This window comes from Schistocerca americana, chromosome 1 (genome assembly GCF_021461395.2).
Source record: "Schistocerca americana isolate TAMUIC-IGC-003095 chromosome 1, iqSchAmer2.1, whole genome shotgun sequence".
In the NCBI taxonomy this organism is placed as follows: domain Eukaryota; kingdom Metazoa; phylum Arthropoda; class Insecta; order Orthoptera; family Acrididae; genus Schistocerca; species Schistocerca americana.
Window position 1 is genome coordinate 639765816 of NC_060119.1, and position 21141 is coordinate 639786956.

A 21141-nucleotide genomic window follows, 5' to 3' on the forward strand; every position below is an offset into this window, starting at 1 on the left:
TAGGGCGTGTAATGCGACACGTGCGGTTCAGCCCCTAGACGAGTTTAAGCCAAGACATTTCGACGAAGAGGAACCGCATGTGAGCCCGAACATCTTCGGGAAGTTAGCTCGCAGAACGATTATTGATAAACTGAAAAACATCGCCGAAGAGATTGCCCCTCTCAGAAGAAGAAACAAACATGCCTGGTGGAAAGAAGACTTTGGTAAAGCAATACAGAAAAGGCAAAAACCATGGTTGAAAGACCAGAAAAAGAAAACTGAAAAATTTCGAGAAGAGCCAACCATTGCCAGAAGACAAACGGCCAAGGAAATCAGAAGAATCAAAAGAGATCGTCAAAAAGAAACTCTAAATTTCATAGAGGAATCATTCAAACGACATACAACAAGGAACTATTGTAGGAAATTCAGAAAATATTAATCAAAGTACATTCCACCCACACTCATTACGAAAAATAAAAATGGGAAACTCGCCCAGAAGTAATCAAGACAATGCCAACATACTAGCTGATCACTTCAAAGAATTATTAAATGCCGAGGAACCAAAAGAATACCTAGATTTCGAACCACATCCAAAAAACGAAACACATGCAGAGAAGATCACACCACCAGATCTCAGTGAAGTGATCGAAGCAAGTAAGTGACTCAAGAACTACAAAGCAGCATGGGAGAATCAACTAGTCGCAGAGCTGTGGAAGAACGCAAATAAACAAACACTTCAGAACTTCCGTAAGCACATAGCAGATATAGGGAATTCTGAAAAAATGACAGAAGAGTGGAATACAGCTATAATGCACCTAATACACAAAAGGGTGATAGATCGGATCCAAACAACTATCGGGGGATTTCGCTGCTTGATGTCACATGTAAGATCTTGTCTAGAGTTATCTTTACGAGAATTCAGGTACAACTCGACCATGAACTTGGAGAATATCAAGGAGGATTTCGTCCTGGAAGAAGCTGTCCAGATCAAATTATCAGCCTTAAGTGGACCATGAAACATCAAAGAGTGAGAAACAAGAAGTTGGTCACCACTTTTGCTGACTTCGAGAAAGAGTATGACAGTATCCATCGTGAGACATTACTTAAAATCCTCGTGGAATTTGGATTGCACCTGCAACTCGTCAGTCTTATTGGACTCATCCTTAAGAATACTAAATCAAAAGTTAAATTCAGAGGGGAACTATCTGAATCATTTGAAATCCGGACGGGACTTCGATAGGGGGATGGCCTCTCTCCACTACTATTTAACTGCGCACTGGAGAAAGTCATGCGAGAGTGGAATAAGAAATGCCAACCAAGTATCAAGATTGGAAGAAATATGAAACTCATATGCTTGGCCTTTGTTGATGATCTAGCGCTGCTCGCTAGCGTGGAAGAGGCTAAACACCAAATTGAAGAAGTCGAAAAAATAGCAGCAAAATTCGGACCATGGATCTCGTTTGAAAAGACAGAATTGATACCAACCTTCAAGGTTGAAACACCAGCCATTACACAGAATGATAACAAACAAATAAAAATTGTAAATAAATTGAAATATCTTGGGGAGGTTATAAGTTGGAATTCAAACGAGAGAAGTCAGTAGAAAGCGTAACAACTAAACTGAAACAAGCGCAACGCATCACCTCGCCAACAAACAAGAAAAAATGTCTCTCGATAAATGAAAAACTTAGACACTACCACTCTGATACTCTTCAAGATGAACACCAAATCAACCACAGACAAACTTTAGGAGGCAGACAGAAGAATCCTCAGAACAATTATAAACAGAAAAGTACCAAGTAGGGGGACTGTGGCGACTATTACCTAACGAAGTTGTATATCAAGAAAATGAGTCAATAATTGACACAATGCGGAAAAGGAGGGTTGCATTTTTTGCCACATTTCCAGACTACCAGAAACCGGGCACAGAAACAACTGTTCACCTACTTTTGGAAAAGTAAGACCAAGAACAACTGGTTCAAAGAAGTTCAAAATGATTTAGATGAGTTAGGCTTGACAATGAAACAAATTGAAGGCAGAGAAGATTTCTTCTTCTTTGTTATCACTTCCGGTAATCTTCTTTCTTCGCCTGTTTACTTCATTATTTCTTCAATCTTAAGTTTGACGACCCACTTCAGCTTAATCATTCTTTTCGATTGTAAAATTTAAAACTTTTCTAAATATCTTACATCTTTCTTTTTAACTGTACTTCGGACACATTCAAAAGCACTGGCGATATATGCTCTTTTCTTTCGACGAATAATACGTAAATGACTCGCTGTTCTTTGACCTTTCACATTGTAAAGTGAATACCGTCAACAACGCAGTACTCAGCTGTGCTGGCTGCTACAGGTCTCACGCCACATGCACCCCTCTCCTCAGGGAAAGAGAAAAGGTGTGCAGCTTTAAGTTACATAGTATGCGCGTTACATATATCTGGACGATTATATACAGATTATGGAAAAGAAGTTGCTTACCTCCTGGCAATTTATCGTAGGTCGCTGGAGCAACGAAGTGTACCAAGCGATTGGAATACAGTGTAGTTCATTCTCGTCTCCAAGAAAGGTTGTCGGATTGATATAAATGATTAAAGGCCACTATCGATGATGTCAGTGTGTTGCACAATTGTGGAACGTGTTTTATGCTCGCTGACTGACGTTTTTGGAGAACAGAAATCTCCGCTACAGGTCATAGTTTTCCAGACCGCTGTATTTTTCTGAGTCTTAACTGAAACAATTTCTCTTACTGCATATTCTGTATTCATTTGACTGTTCACTCCATTCAACACATCCTGTAATTCTTCTCCACTTTCACTGAGAACAGCAATGTCACAGCGAATCTTATCACTGATATTCTTTCACCCTGAATTTTAATCCCACTCTTGAATCTCTATTTTATTTCCATCGTTGCTTCTCGACGGAAAGATTATACAGTAGGGGAGAAAACTACATCACTGTCCTATACCCTTTCTAAACCGAGCACTTAATTTTTGAGCTTCCAGTCTTATTGTTCCCACTTGGTTCTTGCACATACTGTATATTACCCATCTTCTTTTGTAGCTTCCCACTATTTTTCTCAGAATTTAGAACATCTTTCATCATTTTACATTGTCGAACGCTTTTTCCTGGTCGATAAATCCAATCAACGTGTCTTGAGTTTTCTATAGTCGTCCTTCCATAATCAACCACAACGTCTGAACTGCCTCTCTGGTGCCTTTATCTTTCCTAAAGTCAAACTCATCGTCATCTGACACATACTCAATTCTTTTTTGCATTCTTCTGTATTTTATTCTTGTCAACAACTTGGATGCATGAGCTGTTAAACTGATTGTACGATAATTCTCGCACCTGTCGGCTCTTGCTAGCTTCGGAATTGTGTGGGCCAAGTTTTTCCGAAAGTATGATGGTATATCGCCAGTCTCATCCATTCTACACACCAACGTGAATAATCCTTTTTTTTTTGCCACTTCTCACAATGATTTGATTAATTCCGATAAAATGTTTAGATAACTCGTCGCCGGCCGAAGTGGCCGCGCGGTTCTGGCGCTGCAGTCTGGAACCGCGAGACCGCTACGGTCGCAGGTTCGAATCCTGCCTCGGGCATGGATGTGTGTGATGTCCTTAGGTTAGTTAGGTTTAACTAGTTCTAAGTTCTAGGGGACTAATGACCTCAGCAGTTGAGTCCCATAGTACTCAGAGCCATTTTTGATAACTCGTCGGCTCCATCCCCCTCTCTCTCTCACTCATACACACACACGGTGTAAAGAACATAAACAGAAGTTAGCCTCGAACATATACCTCGTTGGGTTGGCAACAAATAGGTAAACATGCCAAAGAAGATGAAACACGTAATGGAGTCGCAATATTTACGTTGTGAAAAACAGTGTACGACGAAATAGTTGTATCGAGTGACAAAAGAACATTATTCCACCACAAAAAAGAGTGAGAAACATGGTGAACAGTGTGTGGAAGGCGAGAACACAAAGATATGATTATGTGACAGTGATAAAAGTGGTAGCGCGACCTCCAGACCAGATGTGAGGAAATGAAGATCAGCAAATTGTAAGTAATTACTTTTTTTTACAAAAAAATCGCGAAGTGAACTGTTTAGTAATCTAAAACTAACAAAACTGTTATAGATCCCACTGATGATGCCTTAGAACAGGAGAAGGCGAAACGCATATGAGATAAATAAAGTAACTGGCAGCAGTAAAAGGCAGTTTTATTTACAAAACAAATATTTATATGCTTGCTGCGGAGAATGGCCACACAAACAAACTTACCTTCTGCCTTATTTGATCTTAAATCGTCCTAAGCTCATCTGAATTATGACTCTAATACTGGATCCCCTATCCCCTCCCTGTCGATTTCTGTTTCTTCCTCTCTCACGTCATCTCCGCGTAGGGGCCTTCAATGCAGTCTTTCCACCTACCCGCTCTCTCTACATTTAAGAGAGGAATTTCCACTGCACTCTTAACGCTACCGGCCTTGCTTTCATTTCACCGAAAGGTTGATTTGAATTTTCTATATGTTGAGTCCGTCCTTACACGATCTTCTTTTTTTTTCGATTTCTTCACATTCTTCATGCAGCCATGTTGTCTTAGTTTCCCTATACTTTGTGTTTCTTTCGTTCCTAAGTGACTTCCATTTCTGTATTTCAGAATTTCACTGTACTTTTTTGTACTTCTTCTTTTCGTCGATCAGTTGAAGTATTTCTTCTGTTACCCACGGTTTATTCCCAGTTACCTTCCTTGTAGCTACGGGTTTCTTTTCAACTTGAGTGGTTGCTCTTTTTAGAGATGTCTATGCCTCTTCAACTGAACTGCCTTCTGACCTAACTCTAAGCGCGTCATTTCATTGCTTAGTACTTCCGTATCCCACTTTCTTGCCCATTAATTCTTCCTGACTAGTCTCTTAAACTTCAGCCTACTCTTCATCATTACTAAATTGTGATCAGAGTCTATATCTGCTCGTAGGTACGCCTTACAATCCGATATCTGATATCGGAATCTCTGCCTGACAAAGATGTAATGTAACTAATATCTTTTTCCAAGGATACCTCCTCTTCTTGTGGTTCTTGAACGGAGAAATCGCTATTACTGACTGATATTTATTGCAAAACTCAATTAGTGTACCTCCTCTCTCGTTCCCATTACCAGAACCATATTCTCCCTTATCCCTTTCTTCTGCCCCTCCCCTGCGACAGCGTTCCAATCCGCCATGACTATAAGAATTTATCTCCCTTTTTGATAATCCACTACACATTACGAAAGGCAGGCACATGGTGATAACTGTGTGTGTGATCTCCACGGAGGGCAATGTGTGCTCTGCAACGTATTCCCCTGCTGGCCACAAGGATGGTAAATAATACTCACTTTAGGGCGTTCCATTTCTCCACCAGCTTGGTTGAAAACTGCTGGATGGTGGTTGGTGCATGTGGACGTGCTGTCGAATGTCGGCCCATCGCATGCCACACGTGTTCGATGCGATCTAGGTTCATCCCTGAAAAGACGCACGGGGGAAAGGAGTACCGCAACGCAATAACGTTGAGCGGCGAGTGTACCGTGTTCGAAGATTTCGAGGTCAGTGCGTACATGCAACATTGCATGTCCCCAGACCATAACATCTGGACCACAAAAACGATAATCTTCGAAAATGTTCCTGGGTGCATTACGTGTTCTCACCTATCGCTATGTGAGGGTACGTCCGTCGTTGCCTAAGATGGTCGTTAGGGTGGTCCAGTTGTGGGAAGACATAACATTGCGTGGTCGTACTGAACTCGAAATCTTTGAACATGCTACACTCAACAGTCAACGTATATTGTGACAACGTTTCCTTCCCTATGAGTGCCTTTTCAGGGGTACATTCAATCCTAACTTCACTTAATATGTATGATAATGAGCGACAGCATCGAATAGGGCATTTGGAGTAGCTCTTTGAACAAGAGGATATTCGGAGCATGGATTGACCTGCCCGTTCCCCCCGCCTTAAATCCCATAGATCAGTGTGGGATACGATGGTGGGGCGTACTGCAGCAAGTCTACTTGCGCGAATAACCAATCAGTAGTTGGGATGACCTACCACATGAACTCGTTAACAACCGTGTGGCCAGGCTGGGAGCACGTTGCAGAGCGTGCATTACGGTACGCGGTGATCACAAGCACTACCGAGACCCGTATGCAGCATTTTGTAATGTCTAGTGGTCCGTCGTGAATCGCGGTGATTTCACATGTCAGTGTAGCTGTTCCGTAGCTGTTCTTTCTATGTATGGTCCAAGTTTCATCGACCTTTGTTAATTGTAGTGACACACCACGCGAAAGTTACTTTCGTCCTTCAGCTTCGCACACCAGTGTATTTAGAGGGAACTTAGCCTGCACTTTCTAGTGGTAACTTACCCGAGACGTTGCCATAGGTATGGTCGTGGTCGGGTCCCGTGATATCCTTACTGCTGGAGCCGTTGTGCAGAGTCCAGTTGAGATGGGCATTGGGGGCGTTCTCCCACCCACACCAGCCGTCCTCGCCCTCAAAGGAACAGCGGCTACGTGCAGGCACCTTATCTGTGGGCAGTAAATTGACCATCGCAGATCAACATGCTCGTTCTCCCGATGCTGAAATGCTTGGAGAGATAGCAAACACCTACAGAGATTCAGTGACTTATCTTAAATGATGACATCTATCGCTCTCTCTCTCTCTCTCTCTCTCTCTCTCTCTCTCTCTCTCTCTCTCTCTCTCTCACACACACACACACACACACACACACACCTGTAAATATAGATGTATTAAATATTCCAAAATGGTTACAAGTGATTATTTTCTGACATATCGACAGGGTGTTCCATTTATCTAGACCACCCAAAACAACTTTCTGTCCAAAAGTAAAGTAAAAGATGTATAAAAGCAAATGATGTTTATGTATAGAGACTGAAGCGATGAATGAAGATTAGAACCCGGGTCTCCTCCTCACTAGTCAGATATGCTGACCATTACACCACCCTGGCACAGAGGTCTTGCACAACTGCGTGGACTACCCTAGGGCGCACACCTCCTCAATCCAAATCCCCATTGGCTCCTCAGCCCACTTGCTATCAACACCCCCCCCCCCCCCCCCTGCACCAGATGCCGAACAACGTTACAGAGGCTTTCCAACTGTATTGGAATATCATTTCAGCATCGAACGAAACGGGGGATCCTGCATGAAACCCAGGCATAGATGCTTGAATCAGATGGAACTCTTTGGTTCCAGATACCTTTTGAACTCTCAAACATCTATGTTGTATTAATGGAGACTGAAGCGACATAAGTGCAGTTCTGAAGGAACAGGCAGATGTTTGAGACTTGAAAAGTATCTATGCCTAAGTTCCAGTCAAGATCTCCCGTTTTGTTCGATGCTGATGTGATACTTGAGTACAATTGGAGAGCCTCTGCAATGTTGTTCAAGTACATGGGCAAGTGGGCTGAGGCGTGAATGGGGATTTGGATTGAGGGGGAAGGCGTGCTAGGGCAGTCTGTGCAGTTACGCGAAACCACTGTTCCACGATGGCGTAGTAAATACGAAACCTGGGTTCGATTCTGGGCTTTGGCATAAATTTTCATTCGTCCCTTCAGTCTGAAAATATATACATCGTAGATGTTTGACACTTGAAATGGTTTCTGGAACTACGTAACTTCATTTGAAATGTTGTTTATCTACCAGGGGAACTGTAACCAGCGTGATTGTCTTTGCTCTAACTTTCTTTGTTCAGAAGATAATAAGAGCAGTACATCCTTTCTAAATAGCACGCTATTTTTTTAGGCAATCACCTTCGTCTCCTCAAGATTTGTCCGAAAAAGTATTACAATATGCCGTTCACATATACATGGCATGATTAAAAACGTAACAGAAAAATGACTTTCACTCTCCTGTATTACTACGCAGTGCAGATACCCTGCGTAATGTAGCCTATTCTACCATATGCAGTTGACAGCAAACAAAATGGAAACACAAGGAAAATGCAAACCGGTTCTTCACTCAAGCGTCTTCACTTAAAAGATTAACGTGAGTACAATGTATATGAACGATGAGAAAGCACAAATGCAACATATCGTTTAAAAGTACTACACTATTGTACTACACGTATTCCCGTTATAAATAAGAAAACATTGGTGCAATTACTACTCTGCTGACATACATTATCCATAGACAGCAGCATGTCTACCTCATCTTCGTTGCCGGCCGGTGTGGCCTTGCGGTTCTAGGCGCTTCAGTCTGGAACCGCGTGAGCGCTACGGTCGCAGGTTCGAATCCTGCGTCGGGCATGGATGTGTGTGATGTCCTTAGGTTAGTTAGGTTTAAGTAGTTCTACGTTCTAGGGGACTGATGACCACAGATGTTAAGTCCCATAGTACTCAGAGCCATTTGAACCCATTTCATCTTCGTTGCTGTATATTGTATTCTATGAATATCCGACAATAAATGAACCGTGTGCTTTTTCCTTGTGTGTCCATTTGTTAAAAACCATTCAAAAGCCAAGATACCATAAAAAATGTCTTTATTTAAGACGACCGGTTTCAACAATCATCGCTGTCATCTTCAGGTCTGTAACATCTTTTTGTTGTAAAACATGTTCATTTGTTTACTGTCAACTCCAGGAAATGGATGAGATACGTTACCCTGGGTACCTTCACTGTGTCCTACACTGGCCAGTCACATAAACGTGACCGCCTGCCAGAAACGCGAACCGCGGGGCGACGTGCAGGAAGACAGTCAGTGAGGTTCTGGAAGGTACAGACTCTAGTGCTGTGACCAGCTGCGCTAGGCTTCTCGGGGAGGATCCACAGCGCGACCAGCTCCGTAGAGATGGTCCCACATATTTTCGATTCGGTTTAAATTCGGGGCGTATGGTGGCCAGAGGAATTAGGTAAACTCATTCTGATGATGTTTGAACAAAGCACGTATACTGCGAGCTATGTGGTACGTTGCATTGTCCTGCTAATAGATGCCATTCCGCTGAGAAAAAAGAAACTGCATGAAGGAGTGAATATGGTCCTCAAGGCTTGATGTATACTTGTGGTGATATATTGTGCCTTCCAGGATAACCCAGCGGGCCGGAGTGGCCGTGCGGTTCTAGGCGCTACAGTCTGGAACCGAGCGACCGCTACGGTCGCAGGTTCGAATCCTGCCTCGGGCATGGATGTGTGTGATGTCCTTAGGTTTAATTAGTTCTAAGTTCTAGGCGACTTATGACCTCAGAAGTTAAGTCGTATAGTGCTCAGAGCCATTTGAACCATTTTAGCCAGGATAACTCAACGTATGTACGAAAACATTCCCCAGACAACAACTGTTTCAGAGTGTTTGTTTTCAGACGTTTCACGGTGTACACGCCAACGGCCATCTCTCCGATGGAGTATAGAACGAGATTCAGCTGAAAAGGCCAAGTGTCACTACTCAGTTGCGATATTGGCGTACAAATTCCAGCCTTCGTCGCCGATGAACTGCAGTCAGCATGGGTGTACGAACCAGACCCCTGCTGCGGAGGCTCATACGCAGCAGTGTATGCTGAACTGTCATTGAGGAAACACTGTTGGTAGCCCCTTGGTTCATGTGGGCGGTCAGTTGATCAAAAATTGCACGTCTATTCGTCAGTACACATCTCCACAACAGCCGTTCATCCCTGTCATGTTACGCCCGTGGTGCATTATTTGTACAGTTACCTTGTTGCCAGTTTTGTTTAGCGCCGTTTTTACAAACTTAGTCTTTTCGAAAATGCTTCCACCCTTGGCCCGAAAGCCAGCCCTTGCTCTTTTGGAGTCTGATAAATCGCTGCAAATCCGCATTACGACAACGAAGACACTGTTTTTCGTGATCCCCCGACACACTTAATAAACTTCCATTGCTAGTGCTGCTACCTGCCGTGTGCGAGTGGTTATTGCACGTTTACGTCGAAGACAGGCGGTGACCACATTAATCCGACTGGATTGTATAGCTTTTGAAGAGGTCTTGACGAAAGGAAGTGGATAAAAAAAATAAGGTTCTAATTAAACAAGGACGTACTTCTATTCATGTCATAGTAGCAAACCGGCCGGTGTGGCCGAGCGGTTCTAGGCGCTTCCGTCTGAACCGCGTGACCGCTGCGGTCGCAGGTTCGAATCCCGCCTCGGGCATAGATGTGTGTGATGTCCTTAGGTTAGTTATGTTTAAGTAGTTCTACGTTCTAGGGGACTGATGACCTCAGATGTTAAGTCCCATAGTGCTCAAAGCCATTTGAACCATTTTTTCTTAGTAGCAAACGAAGTTACAGAAAAGGCAATCATGTTAGTTAAAATCCCCCTCGGAGCTAAACAAAATATACTATTTCTCATTTTTCTTCTGGACAGAAAGTTATTTGTTGTTGTCAAGATAAATTGGACGTCCTATACAAAAACATAGTCTAATACTGCTGTGAGCGATCAATATCTAAACTGTCTATATCTGCGATAGATGAAAGAGGCATCAAACAAAATTTATAGAAGTATTAGTTCTTCTCTTTGGTTTAGACTCTACGTTTACTCTGTAGCAGCTGTGGAAATTAATCAGTCCTGTTCTGAGAAATTTCACTGAGAAATATACAGAGTGTAAAGTGCCAGAAGAATCCACTGTACGTGAAAATTACGTACAGCAGTGCTACGAGCAAACCATTAGAAAACAACGGATAAGATAAATAAATGTCGTGTGACTAGGGCCTCCCGTCCGGGTAGACCGTTCGCCGGTTTCGATTTGACGCCACTTCAGTGACTTGCGCGTCGATGGGGATGAAATGATGATGATTAGGACAACACAGCACCCAGTCCCTGAGCGGAGAAAATCTCCGGGGACCCGGGCCCTTAGGACTGATATTCTATCTCGCTGACCACCCAGCTACCGGGGGCGGACACGGATGAGATTCAAAATATTTTTGCAATGGTGTCAATCGTCGAAAAACAAGGCTCTGAGGGACGGTTCATTTCAAATACTGTTACTGGGTCTCTTAACAGAAATGACAAAGAGCTCCGCAGTTTCCTAATTTTTTTTTATCGATTCCATGAATTTACTGTACCCAAATGGCATTCAGTACGAGCTTGTATACCTGTTTGACTGATGCAGTAAGGTACATGGTCAAAGTTGGTACTGCTCTCAAATTTGTATTTCTCAATATCATGCATTTGATTTGTCTTGCTCATGGATCACATCGCGCTGCTGTAACTATATGTGCAAATTTTCATCGTGTTGACAAGTTGGTGTCTGCTTTGAAGATGATGTTTGTTTAGGCACCTTACAGAAAAGAGGCGTTCAGAGCAGCAGCACCTGACATTCCCCTGCCACCAGAAACAATTATAACGCGCTGGGGCAGATGGTTGCACAATGATTTACTGCACCGAACACTTAGAAACTGCTAAGAGCGTCGTTTCTACATTTGATCCTAGAAGTGCAGTCTCAATTCAAACTGCCCAGGATGTTCTGAACACCCCAGAAATAGAAGCTAATCTTGCGCTATATCTACTCAATTCTCTCATCTTCCGGTGGCAATTGTTCCTACGGAGATTTATTGTGTTCAAAACCACAATCTTTAAACTTGATTCTGTCCCTGGAACAGTTGGCGAAATAGTGAAGGAAAAAGTTCAGAGAATACCTTCAAGAAATCCAGGATACGAACAAACTTGTGAAATTGATGACATTTTAACAGGTAAGCACACTGAACTACCGAGCAATACGTCGCTAAGAGTGGAGCAAGTAGCCACTTTTGTGCATGCACTCTTAAGTTCCTGTGAGGTACAGAGTTTCTCCCGCTACAGGGACATATTGCGAGACATCAGGAGATAGCTCACTTTCGGACATCTGAAACATATAGTGTGATTTGTAACAGAAGGGAAATGGAAAATTAATTGTAAGTACAATAGCTTTCCATAAATTAATGTAAAGTACTAGTTTTCTTTCATGTTTTTTAACGTTTTTTGCGAATGATTCACAGGCATTTGAAGTACCTCCTTTTTGTGCTACGACGATGCTACTTCAGTTTTTACATATTTTATGCGAACAGTTTACGTGCATGTTTTGGATTTTTGGTGTATAAATGCATACATATTGAAAGGATTATCACTGCATGAAAATCCGGTCCTTCCTGTGATTACAGACCGAAGATACGATTTCACACTTCGCAGACAAAAACGATCGTTCTGCGTTACAGGACGTTACCGGGAGCTCAGCACCATATGTTGAATTTAATTCGTCCCGGCAGTAGGCCAAGTAGATGTTTTCGCTTTTTCAAGTATTCCACTACTTCATTCAATGAACTAAGATCTGTACAATCACTACTTTGGATAAGTTCATGAAAGATGCTTCAGCAGAGAAGCAAGCGTTCCCCGTCTATATCTGATTCATAGAAAAATAATGTATAATCTGTATATTTATCACCAGGAAGAAATTGTTCAATTTAGTTTATAAACATTGATGATTCAGTGTTCAAACTTGAGTCCAAGAAGCTGACGGACGAATCCTTGGTTTCATAATAAAATCCCCTATATTTTTCATACACTTCAGTGAATGTATCTACAGATGAATTGTTGAGTCGTCGAATGTCTCGGGTATTTTTCTTTTACAGGGTAATTTTGGGGAATCAACATCCCTATCTTTTCATTTTGAACTTGTTTAAGCTCGGAATGAGTCAATATTGTTTCTCATAAATTTAATCGATGTTACAAGGGCGGAAATCATATTATTGGCCTCCTGTAATTGTATGGACTTCCTCTGTAGTGCTATGTTTACTCTATCAATGTGACGAAACAGTTTTATCAAAACTGATAACATGAAAAAATCAAAAGTCTCTATATTAATTAAAAAGCCATTTCCTTTGGCCCCAGTGTCTGTACTGTCACTTTTTGAAACATTTAGAAAAAAGAACCCTTGAAATTCTGTATAGCTGGACAAAACTGAAGACATTACAAGGTATCTTATGGTCCACCTTGCAGCACACTGTGATTTCTAATTTGTAGAGACGTCTGCTTTTTAATTAAGAAAATGATCTAATCTTCTAAGTGAAACTCTAGTAAAATCTATTAAATCCTTCATAACATTCAACGCATTCCGACATTTCCAGGTTGCTTTTACAGTGTCTTAGCTGTGCCATCAAAAGATAGGACTCTACAATTAGACGCAGGCAAATCAAACCGCCCTAAAATATACATCATAATATCAACCAGGGCCCTAGCTGTGGTACTTTGTGTAGAGTATAGCTCTAAACAACAATCTATCTCTAACAAAGCATCAAAAAAATTTATACAGACACTAAATTTCTCTTTGGTGGCTATGCCTATTGTTTCATTTGCTATTATTGCAAAATACTCTGCACTTCTGATATCATCCAATAATTTTCTATGAAATGTGTGACTTCAAATAACCACAGTTCTATTTTGTGCGTCTTGGGACGTCCATTTATAATATTCGCGCTGTAACCACAACGAAAGTCGCTGTTTATCTGCACAACGAAGGGGTAACAAATCTCAAACTTCCTTGTTTCATCGGTATGCCCTCGTATAGCAGGCCCCTGCACAGTTTAGTAACGGAGGGAAGCTGTGATTTTTAGTACCCAAGTTCTATTTTCGTTCATTTGTGACATTTTTATTTTCAAATCTGACTTAGGTACATTGACATTCGTTTTAAGCATTTGAATGTCGGTACAGCTTATCTGCAACAACCAGATGTTTCTTGCGCTTTCAACTTTCTTATCTTTTTGTTTCAGTTCGAAAATCCAGTTTCCATGCAATTTTTTTCATTTTGTAAGAAAACTGAAAACGATTTTCTTCAAACATTTTTTGCAAATTTTGCAAAATACAACATATTTTACCTCATTGTAATCGATTCACGCAAATTGCTGGCTTCAAGAGGGGTGATAAATGTGATGTCTTTTTTGTGGAACAGTGTTTTTTGTAACCGCCACACTTTCATCAATACCTTTACCTTCGTTTTCACACAGGGCACCACTAACACTAGATCTAGATTCACAATCAGAACACTTGGCGCACTAGCACTTTTCTTCCAAATTATGAACTTGTCCGTTTTCAACTGACCAGTAAGGGGCAGAAGGCTGATTAACAATTTGACCGAATCACAATAAGACTAACTGACCAATGACGCGTCCTCTATGTAGCGTATCAGTGCACACGCCTCAGATGATAAGAGGTTTGGACGTACTAATCGTATACTTTCACTTGGCCCTCTCCAATCGGTGAAAGTTGGCTACTGTTGCCCGGTCGCTGCCAACATTAGAAAACAACATTACTGTACGCTGTAGCAATAATAAGCAGCCATTGTGCGAGTGGTGACTCGTGGGCGGTGTTGACCTAGTGATTGTCAACATTATTTGCAAAAATGAGTGACGACTTTCGTGCCAGTACCGTGACGCACGTACTTATTACATTTCGCTTCTTTTATAAGTTGCAAATTGGCTCCCCTGGGAGAAGGAGGTGGGGCTTGTCCCAGCAGCCGATGTGTTACGAGCCGATCATAAGCTTCCGCTCCAGCATGCCCCCGTACAGAGATTGTTGCTAGTAAAACCCAGACGATTTATATTGGTAGTGAGTCGGATGTATGGTGGTTTTGACGTTTCTTCGGCCGATTACCTCACGTGGAAGAATCTAATTCCATGCTTATGCAATGTAGAAAATTGTTTGACTTTTTGTCGTAAATATGAACTCATACCGGATGAGGAAAGGAGGGACTGTGTAGACTGCAGTAGGGCGAAGTGTGTAAAACTTCGTAAGAAGAGTTCTGATACTGAAATACCGTTACAATTTCATTGCGCAAAGTGTGGAAACGAACGACTATCAGGAGGAACACATGGTTTGACTATTCCAAATTATCCAACCAGACCAGCGTAATTCTTCAATCTTGTTGGATTGGAGACTACATCCTGCAAGCAGCAGCATCGGAAAATGACTTATATACTAATACCGTGTGCGACTATTTCGGGTTTTGCAGAGAAATGTGTTATGTAATAGTGACGAAAGACAGTGTACCGATTGGTGGACCGAGTAAAGTTGTTGTTGAAGTGAACGAATCACACATAGCAAGAAAGAAGAACCAGACAGAACGACCTTCAAAGAATGAAATCAAACATATCTGTGTATTTGGTGGTGTAGAACGAGAGTCCCGGAAGTGTTTTGTTGTGAGAGTGTTGTCCAGAGACAATGAAACTTTAGTCGGTTTGATAAAGTACTTTATACTGCCCGGTAGTAAAGTCATTACAGACCGCTTTCAGTCCTACAAGACACTGGAAGCAGAAGGATTCGACCACGAGTTAATAAACCACTCTGTAAAGTTCGTGTCTTCGGATGATCCCAGTGTGCACACACAGAACATCGTGCGGCTATGGAAATCTTCCATTAAAAGAGAAGGGCGTCCAGGAGAAAGAGACGAACTCTACTTGTTTCAGTACCTCTATTTCCACAACTTGCGTTTTCAAGGAAAAGTTGACGCATGTGACACTCTACCAATATTTTTGCGTGACGTTGGCGGAGTATACCCAGGTTACAGCAAAAAGGGAATGCTTCTCGTAGCATACACATCAAATGGAATTTCTCATGACGACAACATCGACAACGAGTAAGGTCTACATCTACATCCACATTTACATCCATACTCCGCAAGCCACCTGACGGTGTGTGGCGGAGGGTACCTTGAGTACCTCTACCGGTTCTCCCTTCTATTCCAGTCTCGTATTGTTCGTGGAAAGAAATATTGTCGGTATGCCTCTGTGTGGGCTCTAATCTCTCTGATTTTATCCTCATGGTCTCTTCGTGAGATATACGTAGGAGGGGGCAATATACTGCTTGACTCCTCCATGAAGATATGTTCTCGAAACTTCAACAAAAGCCCGTACTGAGCTACTGAGCGTCTCTCTTGCAGAGTCTTCCACTGGAGTTTATCTATCATCTCTGTAACGCTTTCGCGATTACTAAATGATCCTCTAACGAAGCACGCTGCTCTCCATTGGATCTTCTCTATCACTTCTATCAACCCTATCTGGTACGGATTGCACACCGGTAAGCAGTATTCAAGCAGTGGGCGAAGAAGTGTACTGTAACCTACTTCCTTTGTTTTCGGATTGCATTTCCTTAGGATTCTTTCAATGAATTTCAGTCTGTAATCTGCTTTACCGACGATTAATTTTGTATGGTCATTGCATTTTAAATCACTTCTAATGCCTACTCCCAGATAATTTATGGAATTAACTGCTTCCAGTTGCTGACCTGCTATATTGTAGCTAAATGATAAGGGATCTATCTTTCTATGTATTCGCAGCACATTACACTTGTCTACATTGAGATTCAATTGCCATTCCCTGCACCATGCATCAATTCGCTGCAGATCCTCCTGCATTTCAGTACAATTTTCCAATGTTACAACCTCTCGATATACCAGAGCATCATCCGCAAAAAGCCTCAGTGAACTTCCGGTGTCATCCACAAGGTCATTTATGCACATTGTGAATAGCAACGGTCCTACGACACTCCTCTGCGGCACACCTGAAATCACTCTTACCTCGGTAGACTTCTCTCAACTGAGAATGACATGCTGCGTTGTGTTATCTAGGAACTCTTCAATCCAATCACACAATTTGTCTGATATTACATATGCTCTTACTTTGTTCATTAAACGACAGTGGGGAACTGTACAAAACGCCTTGCGGAAGTCAAGAAACATGGCATCTACCTGGGAACCCGTGTCTATGACTCTCTGAGTCTCGTGGACGAATAGTGCGAGCTGGGTTTCACACGACCGTCATTTTCGAAACCCATGTTGATTCCTACAGAGTAGATTTCTAGTTTCCAGAAAAGTCATTATACTCGAACATAATTCGTGTTCCAAAATTCTACAACTGATCGACGTTAGAGATATAGGTCTATAGTTCTGCACATCTGTTCGACGTCCTTTCTTGAAAACGGGGATGACCTGTGCCCTTATCCAATCCTTTGGAACGCTGCGCTCTTCTAGGATCCTACGCTACACCGCTGCAAGAAGGAGGGCAAGTTCCTTCGCGTACTCTGTGTAAAATCGAACTGGTATCCCATCAGGTCCAGCGGCCTTTCCTCTTTTGAGCGATTTTAATTGTTTCTCTATCCCTCTGTCGTCTGTTTCGATATCTACCATTTTGTCATATGTGAGACAATCTAGAGAAGGAACTACAGTGCAGTCTTCCTCTGTGAAACAGCTTTGGAAAAAGACATTTAGTATTTCGGCCTTTAGTCTGTGATCCTCTGTTTCAGTACCATTTTGGTCACTGAGTGTCTGACATTTTGTTTTGATCCACCTACCGCTTTGACATAAGACCAAAATTTCTTAGGATATTCTGCCAAGTCACTACATAGAACTTTACTTTCGAATTCATTGAACGCGTCTCGCATAGCCCTCCTCACACTACATTTCGCTTCGCGTAATTTTTGTTTGTCTGCAAGGCTTTGGCTATGTTTATGTTTGCTGTGAAGTTCCCTTTGCTTCCGCAGCAGTTTTCTAACTCGGTTGTTGTACCACGGTGGCTCTTTTCCATCTCTTACGATCTTGCTTCGCACATACTCATCTAACGCATATTGTACGATGGTTTTGAACTTTGTCCACTGATCCGTTTCCCTTGTAATTACATGTATTTTAGTGACTCTCTTTTTTTATCGTTGTTGTTGTGACCGCTATTAACAAGCTCATTACGCCCGCCACCACAGTCACGTGATCGATTTACAATCGCACGCTCGATGTCTATCGTTTGGAACCCGAGGCTTCGACAGGCAAACATTTTTGGAAATTACCGAAGTCAGAAATGAGGAATGCTAACTGATGACTAGACGCGTTCTCCTGATGAAGATTCGATGGCAAGAAAGAAGAGCAGAAGGTATTCAGCAAAACTTTAATGCCGGATAACATCTACGTAAATTCTAGAAGCTTCGTAGCTGATGAACAACGTTACAAGACGTGTGTGTGAGGAGTATGAGGAAACCATTTAGATCAAACGTTAATAATCTTGTTGGAAAAGGAGCTAACGTATGATCTGACTGAGGCTATTAAACGAACCACGTACACAGATAACAAAAATTTTACGTGAACATTCAAATTTGATAACTTAATGAGATCCACTAACTACTGAAAGGGCGGAGTAAGGATTTGAAGTGAAGTGGCTTTCTCAATAACATGCATGAAAGCAATACAATAAAATTAATCTAGGAATACTGAAGAAAGGGATACAACACGTCGCCTTTGAAGAATAAAGTCACAAGTTTGTTTCCAATTTGGAAAGACATAGACGAATGTTGATAAACAAATTACTATAGAAAAGTTATCGTAGACATATACCACGTATATCCATATTTCGAACGTAATGTTACATACATCGCTTTTTTCGCAGTAGAAGATACTGGTATCCTAGTTAATCTGTAGAGGTCATCCAAAGAATAGGGTACTACTGCTAGCGAAAAAACACCGGCGCGGAATGCCTCAGTTAACTCATACAGGTTGTGCTTCAGTTGTAGGTCAACTGAAATACGGGGTACGAATTTTACTTGTGTTGGTTTTTTCACATGCGCTAGTAGTAGTATCAACTACAGAATATGATACTAGTACTAGCGAAGGCGAAAAAAGCGACACAAGTAAAATTTGCATGCCGTAGGTCAGTTGGAACTATAGGTCAACTGAAGGACAGTAGTACTAGCGAAGACGAAAAGAGACACAAACGTAAAATTTGTTAACCTATACAGATCAACTGAAGAATAGGATACGAGTACTAGAGAAGGGAAAATAGCGACTTACTATCAGGCAATGGTATAATTCAAAATGTGTACACAGATGATTTAAATTACCACACGCGACAAAAAGCATACGCAATATCTATCTCTTAATAACACATTCGTTTATTTTTATTTACTATTACGACGCTTTGGCACAGAAGATAACCGATATTTACGGCTCGAAAATAAACAAACTAAAACCTGTGACTAAAATATGACGTCATTGGTGACAGCCGAGGAGTTGTATCCCATTCTTCAGATGACCTATTAATCTTACATATAGTGTTGAGACAACATTACTCTGTTTTGCTAAATCAACAAGCCACATGCTATCCATCACGCTCCTTTGTGTTATTTAAAGCTTTTATTTTTCATCTTTCAACGATCTGGCACAAGACCTTCGGATATTCAGTCGTTCATAAATGGCTGCCAGGGGACGCTATTTGTAGCTACTTAGTGCTAGAGGTTACGAAAGAGGAGTAGAGATCATGCAGCATTTCACTGCAGCTGCTGGTGACGTCAGCAAGGTAAGAAGCGTGGAGGTAAAAAAGAGACGGCAGATTGCACTTTAGACTTATGCCACAGTCTAATAAATACAGTCATGCCACTTTCTGATGTGGAAGTTGTTGCCACGTGACAGCTGGAGCGACACTTGCGCTTCAAGCGATGAGAAAGCAGCCACACTCGTCGAAGGATAAAGTTTGTTTTCAATTATTTTCTACTTAATTAATGGAATAGTGGTTATATTTGTGTTTTCCATGCGTCAGTAAGTTACCAAGAGACTTGACTTATCGTGAAAGACATGTAAAAACAGCTGAATCATAATTATTCAATAACATAAGCTACAACTGTTCATTAAGAAATATTTTCGAATATGTCTGTATTTGTAGTTTATTCCTTTGAAATAAGAGACTATAAAACACATTTCAGGCATGAGAAGGATATATTTCAGTTGTTATCTGTTGTTATAATCATAGGCACTTTCCTTGACAGTTAATTTTTTTTATGAAGTCCAGTTGTTCTTCCTTTTTTACTCGTCACTCGACTTTCTAATACACAAATATGTTTGGAAATGTAATGACTTTCGCTTCAAAAGCGAATGTGTTGAATATTCTTGTGGCTCAAATTTAGCAACAATTGTGGAAAAAGTTTCTCCTGTATTGGGAAACAATTATAATGGCTTTGGCGATTTATTATCTCGTCTGCGTTGTTTTCCCTTAAGCTACACTTGTGGTAGCTTATTCGATACGTTGAATAATGTAAGTATTACATTCCATATAGGTATCCTAAGTTGCACATTCACTGATTTGGTTGAAAGTGTAGCGATAAAAACTCTGCTTTGTTGATTAGATATACGACCTCTTTCTGTAAAAAGTCAGAGTTTCTGATGTTTACTAATAATTTTTTTTGTTATGAAAGAAAAACGACATTATTCGGTAAACGTTTGTACAAGAGAATCGTAAATAAACTTTCCCGTGGTTCACCGTTTCGTACCTCCCAGGGTGCTTAGAAAACTAAATAATCTCAAATGTGGTGTAATTTTTTAATTATTGTCAACTTTTATGGCACTACATTCACAGCCCATTGTAAAAACTATGTTACAAATCAGTATAAACGGTAATATTTTCATGTATCTGGTATCGTATGCAGAACTGTCGCCTGCTGAACACTTGGGGCACTGCTGTTGCAGTGGGTAGCAAAAACGAGTCATAATGTCGCGACTGTTCTGTTAGTCTGTATTTACGCTTATTGTTTATTATCTGTGTCATGCGTACGTAACAGCTGTTTTAAATACTAAAAATTGCAGTGCTTACATGAATAACATAATGTAAGGAAGGCAATTTCGAACGTTTTTCCGTTCTTGGATGAATATTTGCTGTAGTAATAAGACACATTTGGTCTCTTTAATGTACCGTAACTTGTTTTATATTTCAAATAACCAAGAAGAGAAGGAACTGATGTGAAAAGGACACTTTCGTAATGCATCTTATTCCACTTTCACTGGATATGTATTGGTAGCTGGAATGCGAAACTATGCTTGTTTGCTTGCTTACTGGTACTGTTTCTTGTTCGTCGCATTTTCAGCTTTCAACTCGTAGGCACAATATTTTGTAAGTGCTCGTTTGCAAAAAACTTACCTACATGTTCTCTGTTAGCCCAACACGTGTGCAATGAGAACAGAAGCAAGGCGTGCTCTTGTATCTTGTACATGTCAACAAAGTGAACACAATGAAAAGTTTGTTAACAATAAGTCAGAAGTAGAAAACATTTTTAATAATCATTTTTTGAGTGTTGTAGAGAAAATAGGTTCCAGCTATTCATTAGAAAATGCAAGGCAGTATATGGAAGAGGCAGTATCTATGCAATTTGATAAAATTGAAATTCAACCCACCTCTCCTAA

At 41.2% G+C, this 21141-nt stretch overlaps 1 protein-coding gene across 3 annotated transcripts in view; it reads right to left on the reverse strand.

The window, feature by feature from the left end:
• Positions 1-21141, reverse strand: part of LOC124607668 (leukocyte tyrosine kinase receptor) — a 915076-nt gene that overhangs the window by 479524 nt on the left and 414411 nt on the right. For all 3 annotated transcript variants that reach the window (XM_047139925.1, XM_047139923.1, XM_047139924.1), the window contains exon 5: positions 6374-6535. In XM_047139925.1, coding sequence (XP_046995881.1) covers positions 6374-6535 — 162 coding nt within the window. The remainder of the gene's footprint in view (positions 1-6373; positions 6536-21141) is intronic.